The 14758-nt window shown below is 36.1% G+C and overlaps 1 protein-coding gene across 1 annotated transcript; it reads right to left on the reverse strand.

Moving 5' to 3' along the window:
- Positions 1 to 3569: 3569 nt before the first annotated feature.
- On the reverse strand, positions 3570 to 4679 carry LOC137723601 (transcription factor bHLH149-like). The gene is made up of 2 exons (XM_068462799.1): positions 4517 to 4679; positions 3570 to 4410 (listed from the first exon to the last, which is right to left on the reverse strand). Exon 2 carries the CDS (start codon positions 4343 to 4345, stop codon positions 3716 to 3718), a length of 630 nt encoding a protein of 209 aa, XP_068318900.1. The 5' UTR covers positions 4346 to 4410; positions 4517 to 4679; the 3' UTR covers positions 3570 to 3715.
- Between the last annotated feature and the right edge of the window lie 10079 nt (positions 4680 to 14758).

Below are 14758 nucleotides of genomic sequence, written 5' to 3' on the forward strand. Positions count from 1 at the left end.
GGTCAGACATTCTTTATTAGGCCTTTAATTCTCCTTGCAGATTCTGGATAAGATTTATCTTAAAGTCTTGATGAACGGTGGCGATGCAAACTAGCTAGCTAGAGGAAGAGGAAAATTAATCGAAATTTTGATACAAACGATATTTTACTTTAAATTACTATAAAGTGCAAAGAGGAGGATTTAAAGTCGTGTGAGTAAAAAATAGTACATATGTTCTAGTCAATGTAACTACGCCACTGTCTGCTTCGAAGAGTTATATTCGTTTCATAAAGTATACCTCTAAGTTTCACTTTTAAATTTACGGAACCAAGATGATGTATGAGAGTTCAAAATTGTAAGTGGTGCTAATTAATCTGCACTAGAGTTATAAGCTAATAGTCTATTTTATAACTATTTTAGTTTTTTATTTTTTAAATAGTCTAAATAAAAATGAAAACCAAGCCAAATTTTGTTAACCCTAACAGTTACTAAATAAGTTCTCAATTTTTATTCATTTGTTTCTTAAAAAAAAGTGAAAACGAAATTATTATTAGACAGACCCTAAGCTACTCTCGTTGCATTTTGTATTGTCTCTTCCTCATAACGCAGGTAAATATTTCTCGTGTGGTAGACCCATGGGACTCAAAATAATAATTAAAAAACAAAAGTAAAGGAAAGAAAAAGATAGGTTTTAAAAGAACGCACATGGAAGCATGTGAGGATATAGTGTGTGTGCTTGAAATGAAGAAATAAATGGGGAAAAGAAAAGCACACAAATAATGTGATTCGATAAAACAGACGGAGCATGCATTGGCAAAGCCAACAAGAACACAAAATATGTGGTCCTTGATTCGATAAACCCTTTTGATCTCTACACGTACAACTTGATAGGGATGGTCCTAGCCTCCGTCCCGTCTCCATTTGCAACACGACACGTGTCTCGAGCCGTAACCAGACTTGCTAACCCCTCCCAATAATAGGAATATGAAATGTCTAAGAGTGACATTTTGGTGGTAGGACATGCCCTATAAAACCTTGTTTGGGACCAAAATGTTTGTATAAATATTCCCCCACACTAAACATTTGAATGCTTGTGGAGCAATACTTTTGATTGCCCTTTAGTTATAGGGCATATCCCATTTGCTTCAAATAGCATGTGACGGTTTGTTTTACACGCACATGCATGCTTTTTGGAATTAGGGTTTGGACTTGTTGGAGGGTCAGTGCCCTTGGAATTGTAGGGTCCCTGAGGCACATGATGTGCGGCTGTATCTTGTAAGACCCACAATTTTGTGGAAGTGGGACTAACGCGATTCCCCCCTCCGCCCCCCCCCCCCCCCCCCCCCCCCCCCCCCCCCACACAACAAAAAAAAAAAATCTTAAATTTTTTTTTTTTTTTTAAATTTCTTCTGAAGTTAGTTTCACTTTATCTTCTAAATTATTGGAAGGGACGGTGTCAGAAAGGAGACGAATGCATAATCGTGTGGTACATGAAAGACGACGACGACGACGACGACGACTACTACTAACCGAGCTGCAAATTATTTGCTTTGAAGAGTGTAGCTATTTGGATCACATTTCTGATCACCTTTCTAATACATGTGAGTTTCATGTATACAAATAGAGTTCATGTGTATTAAAGAAGTGATTAGCAAGGTAATCAGTAAATGTGGTACGTGGAGCATTACTCTTGCTTGAAGTGAAAGATTTTATCGGTGAATATGAGACAAATAGAAGTCTTTAGTGCCATACAATACAAGCGATAAGCAATTAAGCTGCAGGTCCATTTTTGTAAAAAGGAGAAAGGTTTGGAAGAGATTTAGCATACATGGTCTCTAATCTCCATCATTCATCTGGTGGGCCTTAAGGGAAAGACATAATTGACCGCAATAGTAAGAGAGTTCATTGTACTTAACTCTAATATAATAGTTGTCATTTAGTACTACGGTCTAGTGTATTCCTCTTCTCTTATAAGTGAGATGTTTTAGGTTCGATTCTCGTCAAAGACGAATTTGAACCACATTGTTGCTAACCCATTTTGAGGCTTAGTCCACTCCCCCACCTTTTTAGTGTAGATAATATCATTTATTCACCAAAAAAATAGAAAAAAACTCTAATATGATAGGGGGAAGGGTTCGAAACTCCCTCATATTATTATTCAAAGGAGGGGGGGGGGGGGGAGTTTCAAACCATAACAATAAATTAAGGGATAAGGGAGTTTCAAACTCGGGACACATAGGTGGAACTCCAACAGCCTATCAACTAGGATATTAGACTACATTGTCAGATACATTCTATTTTCTACATTCTAAAGTCAGGAGTCGGGTGAACCGATTTCAGTTCATCATTTGATTACAAACTTACAAGAAGACCAATTTTTTACTTCAAACAAGCCAAACTTACCATTTTGCAAATTTTCATTGAAATCAAAACTAAGGTAAATTTTGTACAATATTTTGGGTTTCAACTTAGACTTTTTACAAAAGCAATAGTTGACATTAAACTAAACGAAATGAGAGATACGAACATGAGTGCAAAAGGATTCAAAGCTGCTTTCAACTTTGATTTAAAACTAAATGAATAAAAAAAATGTTGGTTAATTTCTCATTTTGGGAAAGATCGACCCAAAATGAATTAGACCTTGATCATGTCGTTTCCTTTTATCCGAAAGTAATTTAAACCACATAGAAGAAAATTCGACTTATAATTGCACCACACTGCTCTAAGTACCCAAAATTAGCCCTTATATTATTTGCCTAGCTTCAAAGTAAAGTAGAGAATATAATCGTAGCATCATAAGTCATAATCGCACTTAGGAGCTAATCACTTTTCCTTTATGGTTTTTGTTTCTGCATAGAAAACAATAGATTTGGTTTAGTCGAGATTTAAACGCAAGACTAACCACACTTCTGTTGATAACCTGTTCGAATTTTTTTTTTTTTTTTTTTACATAAACAATATTCTACACTAATTTAAATTAAAGAAGACTAATTATTTGAAGTTTAGTAAAATGAAGCATGATCCCCATGTATCCAATGTTTGAAATTTCTTCGACATAGTCGATATTTCCATGAAAGAAGGGACTGAAGTCTAAACTTCACTACATACCATAAAAACTCTTAAATTTTGGCTAAAATCGACAGATTTCGTTAATATTTCCGACATATCAATTAAATATCAGATAAACTCTTATTATCTTATATTTCATCAAAACGAGTGCTTGACATTCCCTAAAGTTTCGTTTTAAATTTTCATCATTTTCATTGAAAGCAACCGATATCGAAATTGATATCGATATATCCATTGATATTTTCATAAATTTGCATATAGATAATTTCACCAATGCCTATATTTTAAAAATTGCACATATCTAAGAAATATGGTAAAAAAAAAATTTAATTTAAAAAAGAAAATAAAAATAGGCACGGATATTTTCAAACGCTAATAACAATTTTAAAAGCAAACGACAAAAATTAGAAGCCGGAAGCACGCTGTTTAATTAGCAGTGTTTGTTGATAAATGAGAATAAATTAGGTGGCATACTCCATCAACTCAATAAATTAACGGTTAAAAAATAAAAAGAAAAAAAATGATAGCGGGGCAATGAAGAAAAGAAAAAGCTACGTATACAATAAAATACAAGAAAATAAAATTTTCATAAGATTAAAATATTTATAAATATTACAAAATGGAAAAAACACCTGGCACAATAACCCGAGGCGGCCGGCTCTCAGCGTCAACTGTTGACACTCGAACCGGGACGGTTCACCGGCGAACCGGAAAGTAACTCGGCGAGAGCCGCCATGGCTCTGACCTGCATCTTCAAAGCCGCTATGTAATCGGTCGTTTCTTCTAGAAGGTTTGGCAGCGACGTCTTTCGGCAACCGGGAACCAACCGGCTCAGAACCCGAACTTTTTTCTGCACAACTGGTAACATTATTCTCTCTCTCCTAACCTCCGTTTTCTTCAACCTGTTGTCCCCGGTCACCCTCGCCTTTCTTTTCTTGTGAATCGTTTTGCTTATCCTGAGACGAGCCGTTAGAATCGCCCTGCTCCACCGAGTCGTCCCCTTCGCCGCCGTCGCCAGAACGCGGTCCGCCGCTTCCTTCACGTCCCTCCCGCCTCCCGCTACCTTCGCCACCGCCGCCGACGACGTAGACGATCTCCGTCGCACCTGACGAAGTGCCTCCGCGAGCTTCGTCGAGTAGATCCGCTGCTCCGTCTCGGATCTCCATCGGACTCCGGTTTCTGAGCTCCGATTGTGATCCTCTTCAACGACTCCGGTTTTTCTCCGCTTTTTCCGGCTCGACTCCATCGACAACGCGTCCAGGCTTCCGTCAAAGTTCGACATCATCGACGCCGCCATGGAAGAAGATATTGAAATATGTTGAGAGTGCAATTCAACAATCACCGATATATATACACACACACCTGCAAATATAATCATACAAAACGATTGTTATATTACGATGATGAAAACAAGAAGATGAACAAATCATATTTACACACACACACATGTAGGATTGTATCTATATACCTGATAAGTGATAAAAAGAGAGCGGAGTTTGAGTTGTTTGTTTGGGTGGAGGTTTTGAGAGAGAGAGGGGGGGGGGGGGTGTTGGGTTGGGGGGAGGGAGAGAGGAGAAATGGGAATGGGAGAGACTGGGAAGGGCTTGAGAGTGAATATAAAAGCAGTTCACGGGAACAACGCGGTGTTACCTTAATCACATTTATTGCCGCCCTCTTCCTCCTTTTTCCCTCTACCTTTCTATTCTTTTCTCTCTCTCTCACTCTTTTTTTTTTTTCCTCTCCTTTTCATTCAGAGTATTTATTTTGGGTATTTTTAAAATATTTATTTATTAATTATTATTAAGGGAAAATGGCACAAAATTATAATAATAATTCAAAGATAAGAATTTTGAACTCTGAATGCTTGGATAGAACCTCAACATCTTAATCACCAGTTATTTTAATTTTTTTTTATTTCAGTAATTTTATACGTGACATCAGAACGTACCTCAGTCACCTATCATATTACCCTGTAAAACAAAGTTTAATTATTTAATGACTAATGTAACAGAAGTTAAATTTCCGTCTTTTATTGTTCCTAACCATAATATCTCTCAAATAGGGTGAGAACTGAGAACGACACAGAATCAAATGAGATTAAAATATATGAGAGTTTTATGCTTTTGTGAGAGTGTCCCGACTAGGATGTAGTAAGGCTACGTTTAGAACATTAGCCTTCGCAATTTTCTTTTTCTCTTTTAATTCATTTTCATATTTGAAAGAAATATTTCTAGATGTTCATTGGGATTTAATCTGTTTTAATAATATTAGGAACAATAAACAAGTAAATTGGTAAATGGGAAGTTATGAAACATGGGGATGATGTGCATATGGTTCAATATCATACTGGATAGTGTATTGTGTTTTCACCTATACGTTCTGTGTTCGAAACTCTCTCATTCCCTTAATTATTATAATAGAGTCGAGTTGAGTCTCATTCCTCCTCTTAATAATATTAAATTTAAAAAAGAAAAAGAAAAAGACGTTGGGATGAATTAGCAGCGTAACGCTGAAGTTTGATTGGAAAAATAATAGAGCACTAGTAGTAAAGAACAAAAGAGACCCTCCCCGTTGAACATGCTGGTGATTGGGAACATGTGCAATCTTCATCAATCGGACAATGTTTTGTGGGCTCTTTAGTTTTGTTTTTCTAATAGTGAATGTTGGGTTATTTCACTTTCAATTAAATGAACGCGACATTTATTTGCGTGTGATTCACAAAATTCACATAAAACGATTAAAATAAATTTAATGGGTTTGTAGTTTAAGACTCCGTTTGAAAATTGTTTTTGAAAACTAAAAATGCTTCTTAACAACCGAAAGCAATGACGTATTTTTGTATAAGTACTTATATTGTGGACTCCCCACTCTTACAAATCTAGCATAGTTGTGTTTGTGTAACTATGTTTGACATAAATGCTTAAATGCTTAAAATTGCTTATTAATCGTAAAAACGGTATTTGATCTATAAAACTTTTAACATCCTTATTATAAAAATAAAAAATAAAAAAAAACTTTCTACATAAGCAATCTCAAACCGATTCTAAATGGTTGAAAGTATATGCTCATGCATTCGAATTATGTCATGCGTTTCTCTCTTTTCTGATATTGCTTATGTATAAAAAAAAATGAGAAATGAGAAAACTATAAAATTAATTAGGTCAACTACAGCAGGTAAACCTTCATTAGATGCAACTAAAGTCTAAAGCAGATAAACTTTCATTGTGCCGAGATCATGGCTCCGTACACCAGTCTCATACTACAATTGGTTGGAATTGTTTTCTTAAAATTTCCGTCCAATTGTATTAAATTACACTTAATGTATCGAGTTATTTTTTTGGCACACCAAAATATTTTTCGGTCTAAACAGAGTTGGAAATGTGTTTTGTGATATAAATGTTTTGAGTTGTACGTCACCCTGGCAGGTGAAACATATCCTCACGTCTCTTAAGAAAATATAAAATGCATTTCAAACGTGCCGCATTGAATTCCAATAAATTTTTTTACCAAAAATGTTATATTCACTTTGTGAGTAAGTTTTGACACAACGGAAAAATTGTTTTTTAGCGATCAAATAGTCACAAGTTTAAGTCATGAAAACATTCTATTTGTAAAGTGAAAATAATGTCAATTGTCAAGTACGATAGATGTTTTACCTTCCACCTGAGTTCGCCCTATATTATAAATGCACTTTGAAATTTACCAAATCATAGAGTGAAAGCTTCAATCCACGGGGCAACGTGTCACCGGAAAATTTGCCAAAAAACATGGGTCTGTCTGGTCGTCGTGATTCTTGTCTTGCAAGGCCGGCATGTCTTCTTTTGTTATAATATTTGCAATCTTCCACTAAGTCCACTTTTTAAAATTTCGAATGTGTTAAATCAATAAAATCTTAAATAGTTCCATGTCTTGACTGATATAGTATAGTAGTTTATTTGGGGTGACAATCTCGAACATTATACGTTATAACTTGAAATCCATTTGGATATAGATATATAATTGTTCTCATTTTGGCAATAAATAAATATGAGTTAATGCATCATTATTGTTATATCGTTTTGCGTATTGATTAATTCGAGGTAGATATGATAACAACACGGTTACAACGGTTAAAATTGAATACAATCCAACTTTATAATATACGTGAATATCAATTTGTTAGCAACCAGAAAGCGACTATCATATATTTTTGTCAATTGAGAAATTACTTAATTATGTGTTAAATGAAATAATATTAAAAACTTTGAGATAATACACCATGCGTATTGCTCAGCCGGTTAAATGCATTCACTCTATTTGCTAAGATTTTAAGTTCAACTATCCACTCCCTAATATCGCTTGCATAACGAAAAAGAAATATCCACAGATGATACTTGAGAAAATATATTCGGTTTTTATTTATGGATTTATTTTTGGTGGATTGATGATGTGGAAATAGCTGATTTTAAAAAACCCAAATGTGTTGGCTTCCATCAACTGGCTTTGGGGACAAATGGAATTTGTCTTTTAGCTTAGCAATGATTAGTGGGTAATGCCCAAATAGAGAGAGAGAGAGAGAGAGAGAGAGAGAGAGAGAGAGAGAGAGAGAGAGAGAGAGAGAGAGAGAGAGAGAGAGAGAGAGAGAGAGAGAGAGGCATGTGGTTGTTTTGATGGCGCTTTCAATCATCTGGACCATTATTTTTGTAATTTTCTATCAGCGGCTTTGGAGTTTGGACGACCTCCTAATTTAAGGATGTGGCCGGGTTCGATCCACATTGCCTGCCTCACGTCTTCGTCTTCCAACATGCTCTTTTCCTTTTGTTTTTGTGGTTTCCTCGCTAAAATGAGCGACACCAACTTAACAAAACCATAAATCTATCGTACACAATCTTATCTTTATTTTGTAAAGAGACCAAATTCTTGATTTTTTGTTACACAGGAATAATATTTCCATTGTGCCAAAGTTCGGCCTCTCTAATTTCCACTACTAAATTTATTTATTTAAATATCTCATCTACTAATTAATAACAATAATTATTCCACTTAATCTTATCAATTAAGCAATATTTGATCGATTAGATTATCTTAAACCCTAGAACATGTGTTATGTAAGCACATTAAGGGGCCTGATTTCACAAATTGGAAGATATAAACAATCTAAAAAAAAATAAGATCCTCCAACTAATTACATGCCAGAAAGCTTGTCTCCTTGTGTGAGACAGACCTCATTACCAAAAAGTTGGGTTTAATTAAAATTAGTGTATGTTTAATTCAATGCAAAACACTTGGATTGGAAATTTCTAGCATAAAATAATACACGTTATACATCAACAGTTATAACTCTGTGGTGAGACAGGTTCATTTTTTCCTGTTAAGTTATAAAATGATACTCAACGTTGAATTTTACGATGAAGTTGATTTGATATTGTCTCACTAGCCGACTTTGACCTCTGTTATTTTGAGGTCATATTTTGTATTCAAAGTTTGTCTTGATTTGGTATCACTTTAGCAGCCTGCATAGAAACAATGTTTTACCCCTAGATGTCCAGCTAATTGATGCGCATCAACGCATTTCGGGGAGAACCAGTTAGTTTTGGGTTCGAGTATCATTTTACCCCTATCCATAATTCATCCGCTAATTCTTCAACATCAATCGGTTTGGACCTCCACTTAGTTTCTGTGACATCTCACATCGCCCAGGGGAGTAATCCTCATATGTATATTCTCATCCCTACCTAGCACGAGGCCTTTTGAGAGCTCATTGGCTTCGGGTTCCATGGGAACTCCGAAGTTAAGCGAGTAGCGCGCGAGAGCATTCCCAGGATGGGTGACCCATCGAGAAGTTCTCGTGTGAGTTCCCAGAAACAAAGCCGTGAGGGTGTGGTGGGGCCCAAAGCGGACAATATCGTGCTACGGTGGTGGAGCGGGTCCGGGAAGTGATCCGTCACGGGTCGGGATGTGACAGTTTCACCCAAACTTCTCAGGTTCGGGTCAATAAGTAATGATAATTGTCGTATGAGGTAAAAGATTCAACCTTGACTATGGTGAGATAATGTCTTCTCGAGTTAATCAAGGAACAATAACTATCCGAGCATCGAATATAAAAATTCAATTACAAAATTAACTGTTTTTAATGACTTAAGCTACAAGTTTATTGTGGATTTGCTAATTCACTATACAATTTCCTTTGCATCCTCCGCAATATTCTTACTTATCCCTTCTCTAAACTAATTGAAAAAATAGCCATCCCGGGTCGGGCTGTGACAGTTTCACCCAAACTTCTCAGGTTCGGGTCAATAAGTAATGATAATTGTCGTATGAGGTAAAAGATTCAACCTTGACTATGGTGAGATAATGTCTTCTCGAGTTAATCAAGGAACAATAACTATCCGAGCATCGAATATAAAAATTCAATTACAAAATTAATTGTTTTTAATGACTTAAGCTACAAGTTTATTGTGGATTTGCTAATTCACTATACAATTTCCTTTGCATCCTCCGCAATATTCTTACTTATCCCTTCTCTAAACTAATTGAAAAAATAGCCATCCCGGGTCGGGCTGTGACAGTTTCACCCAAACTTCTCAGGTTTGGGTCAATAAGTAATGATAATTGTCGTATGAGGTAAAAGATTCAACCTTGACTACGGTGAGATAATGTCTTCTCGAGTTAATCAAGGAACAATAACTATCCGAGCATCGAATATAAAAATTCAATTACAAAATTAACTGTTTTTAATGACTTAAGCTACAAGTTTATTGTGGATTTGCTAATTCACTATACAATTTCCTTTGCATCCTCCGCAATATTCTTACTTATCCCTTCTCTAAACTAATTGAAAAAATAGCCAATGTGGTTTCATTTGGTGTTCCCCGCTAAATAAAATAATTTGATTGGGACTAAATAACTGAATCACAAAGATGAACCAAAAGACCTGTGAGCTGTGACTGCATAAGACAGGAAACCCCTGATTGGTTTTGGTGCAGCCTTGCTCCCTAACATGGGTTTCTTCAATTTATTATTAAAAATCTTTGTCATTCAGTTTTTTTAATTATATTTTTTTCTCATTAATCAATAATTATGATGTTTAATTTGACAAGCAAACTCTATATCTCTTTGGTTTCATCTGTCACGGGGGGATGTTTTTCTAAATTGTTAGGTTTTTGACTTTGATACAATTAATGTAGCTGCATTTCCAATCTGAATCAAACTTGCTGGTCAAGCCTCCATTTGGTTGTCTTGGGGAAAATCATGAAACTTGAAGACTTCAACTCTTATAGATTAATTAGTAAGAGAGGCAGTTGAAGAGTTCATTCTCACAGTTGTTAATGCTAATGAGAGACACTTTAAGAATTAACTGTTATAAAAAATAAAAAAAAACTATCACATCTTTAGTCTTGTTACTTCAATCATTGTTTATTGAATCCTAGCTTTGTTTCCACCTCTAATCACCCATTTGGGATTTGGGATCTTGGTAAGGTATTTCCGAAGTTAAGGAGTCTGTTCTGACAAGAAGATATTTCAAATGAAAATCTAGCAGCTCTTGTTCATCCCCACTTATCATCAATTGTTAGTGTTGAGCTAAGTAATAGTTAGGTCTAACAACAATTGAGTCCATCATGAGTTTTTCTTTTCTCTTCAAAATTGTATTGTAAGTTTTTGTGACACGAGTAGAAGTTTTGAGATGCTTATTTTATGAACAACCCTAATTTGAAGTACAACAACTAAGTCTTATTCCACTAGCTAAGTGAGGTCGACTGTATGAATCATCGAATGGCGCTGCACTCGGTTTTGCGCCATGTCTTCCGTTAACTTCAAGTATTTCATATCTTTTCTTAAAATCTCTTTTAAAGTCTTTCTAGGTATTTCTCTATCCCTTTTGATATAAGCCTCCGTCTCATAATCACATCTTTTAAACGAAATTAAAATTAAGTTCAAATGTTTGAACAACTAAATTAGGATGAAATTAGTACAAGTGGGTGGGTAGAGCCAATTAGATAGTGCAATGGACTAAATATTCAACACTCAGACAACAATGTTGGGAAGAAGATAAACATGGAATTTGGTGGCAGAAGCGCGTTTTAAGTTGTCATCTCTTCTAATATTATAATGCGAGTGATTATTTAATCTAATTTGATTAAACAAACATGGTCCATATTCACATGATTTGGTTAAGTCTTAAGAGCTTTTGTCAAAGATTGATTCTAACCTAAATAATTATATTTGGTTTTCCGGGTACCCTAATTAGGTGCCTAATCCTCATTAGTGATCACACTTTCATCATTTGATCAAATGGAGACAGGTGCGCACGAGTGTGCGTGTCTTAGTGAGCAATCCATCCATTGCTTGTCCCAAGAACCATAATCATGGTGTTTTATGTTAAACTAATGACAACAAATAACAACTAAGCACAGGCTTGGGTTCGATAATATTGTTCACATGCATCAACGGTTGACAATCTGGTCACACGGGCTACATGCTCGTGGATGGTCGGTCACATGGACGGTTGTTTAGTTAGAAGCAAGACTCTTTAACAATAATGATAATGATGTAAAAGAAGAAACACAATTAGGAAATCTCATGCTTTAGTTAGGGCAAAACTGTTTTATACTTTTTAGTAACTATAGCTGCTATGTGTAATTTGGTATCCAATTTTCGCGGTGAACAAAAAATTGTAGGAGATATTGCCATCACGGTGAACAAATAATTGTAGGAGATAATGTCAGCGCGCATCCGGTAGCTGTAAGCTGCTTTTTCAAGTTTTTGGCTTTACAACGTATGACCAAGTTCCATGTTAGTCAGATTAGTCAACATTTATATGTTTTGATGCAATAACATGCAAGTGCGCTTTCTTCTGGGTTAGATATGTTGGATTTATTCCGATGTAAATCAACCCTAAATCGTCTACAACATATAATAGGAATGTAATATTGAAGATTAATGTAGATATTGTGATTTGATTTCCTAAAGATATCAATCTTATATTAGGTGTCTTGTAATATTCTTGATTTTATCTGATTATGACACCTAACTGATAGGCTAAAAATGTGAGATTTGGGATTCCTTTATGGACAGAATCTTAATACCTTAACCAGTATAAATACTAAGGTCCATGCAAACCCTAGACACACAATAAACGATTCCCATAAAGTAGTTGTATACGGTTAGATGCTTTGTAGAAGACTTTGGTGTTGTTGCATCGACATCATTGTGCTTGGCATCCAATGGCTATTGTTTTACGATCAAGTCAGCCAACTCCTTGTTTATGTTTTAATTATATAACCACCTAAAGTTTACACGATCCTGCAATTTCCTCTCGGAGGGGTGCTTGGAATAATAACGATTGATACAACCGGACCTCATCTTCCTTGCAATAGTAAATCTGCAAGACAAGCAAAGTTTGATTCAATTCACATTTGTTGAAACAGCTCGTGCAATTCGATTGTTTTGGCAGACCTGATTGGTTTGTACGCGAAAATAAGCGTTACCTTGCAATTTATTCTCCCCCGTTGAAGCTGAGGGTGAGGGTCTCTTGAAATGAAGAATTGCTGATCCTTCTGGACTAAGATATCCATCCACGGGATCAATGGAAACCGTGGTTTCAGGCTCAGTTTCGACGCTAAACTTACTGCGAGCTTCCTGCATTTAGAATCTTTACGTGACAAATACGGAAAGGGCCATGCAACACCAGAAAATTTGACAAATAGGATGAGAAACCACTGCGAAACAGTAGTAGTAAGTTGAAAGCTACAAGTTCTTTGAAATGAAGAGAGGATTGGGGACCTTTGAAAAATGATACCCTTCGGTTACTGATATTTTAATAGACAGGTTACCCTCGTTGGATACGGACCGCCATCAACTGTAACGGTCTGTGTGTCAGCTGATGATCGTCTTCTGAGGCGTTTCAAAGATTTGTGTTTTGCTACAGGAGGCCGAACCCCTTTCAGCTCCAGAAAGAAGTTCAGCTTCTTCCTTGTCTAGATATCTGATGAGACTCTTGTTTGTATCAGCTATGAAAAATTTTCTTGTACAAATAAAGAGAGAGAACTTTAAACCGAAGCTTGTTACTGATAAGGAATAAAACCGAGTCTCACTTTCTGATTTTCCATGGTATTTACAAGATTATAATGTTGTTGATGCACAAAATCAGTGAGACTTTGGAACAACGTAAATCCGACCGTAAATCACACAAACGCACAAAAATACAAATATATAATGTGGTTCATCCTAAGTTGGGGCTACGTTCACACTGTTGTCGATCCAGTTTCACTATGTAAATTGAGAGTTACAATGTACATGGAGGCTATAGAGGCTAGGATTTGCTCTCTTTGCCCTCCTCCTAAAGTGAGGGTGAAGGATCCTTTTATAGAATAAGGGTTTCCTTCCCCTCTTACATACATCATGGGCTAAGTAGTGGGACCTCAATATTTCATTCCGCTTTTACATGGCTAAGCAGTGAGGTCCCAATATTGAAGCCTAATATACGGTACAACAAATGTAATTTCAAGTGATGCAGATTCTAAGCGGCATATGCAATTCTAGAAAAAAAAACGTCACCATTTTTCGCACATAATGGCTCTGAAAGCTGCCAGAAGATAACGGCTTATTAGCAAAATGCTGACCCTTTCGTTTCTAAAATAATATGATACGTTAATTTATGTGTGTGTGTATATATGTATGTATATATAAGCTGCCTATATATCCACATGCAACTTCGCATTTTTGAATTACAAGGTTGCCACTTTGCTTTTTTTTACCCCCCAAGTTTATCAAAACCAAACACAGCCTATATAATATGAACAAAACACATCATGAGAATCATTGCTTTCTGGCACATTTCGAAATAAAATAGGGAGAAAAACAGAGAAACAAGGAAACCCCAGAAGCCAAAAACCCTCAAAATTTGAGAAAACTCACAGGAGGTTCAGGCCAGATGAGTTATGCAACTTGTTGAGTCTCTGATAGAAGCTTTCACTCACAGAGTTCTCCAGGAAGCTCTTCCCATCAGCCCCAGAAATCGTCGCATTGGAATCCATGATCTGTGTCTCGGTCTCAGCCTTCATGTTTGCACAGAGAGATAGCTTTCACTTCAATGACTTCACTCTGCTCTCCTTCAACATTTGTAATCCCCAAAACTAAAGCCAGATGTCTTCATACAAACATGCAGATTATGCGAATGTTGATGTAAAATGGATTAATTAACTTACGGATTTACTTAGAAATTCTCTCATCCAACCGAGATTTGTTTTGAGTACTATCATCGTCTATTAAATGCTTACAAACGTGTTTAAACAGTACACTATTCATCTAATAAACGATTAACACGTAATAAATTGGTGACTTAAAAAAATCTCATTGACATCTAGGCCCAATTGTGATAGGCAGTAAGTGACGAGCGAAATTATTGCCGAGACTGGAGCGTTTTCCGCCTGAAAGCTATGAACTCTCTTTGTTTTCCATTTAGCTTCAAGACATTTTAACAAAAGTTCGCCCTTACCTACATAGGCGTTTGTCCACTAGGATACAATGATCTAACCTGTAACCAAAATTTCAAAATTCGACAGTAAGCTCGTTTCTCGTGCATCCATCGGTCCTCTACACGGTGCATTTTATCTGTGCCGAAACCAACTTTGTCATTTCAAACATTTGTAAACACAGTCGATCATTCTCCATGCCTCTGAGAAGAGAAGATTCTCTTCAGAGAGAGAGATTGTTTAGAAATATCATGGAA

Source organism: Pyrus communis, chromosome 17 (genome assembly GCF_963583255.1).
Source record: "Pyrus communis chromosome 17, drPyrComm1.1, whole genome shotgun sequence".
NCBI lineage: Eukaryota > Viridiplantae > Streptophyta > Magnoliopsida > Rosales > Rosaceae > Pyrus > Pyrus communis.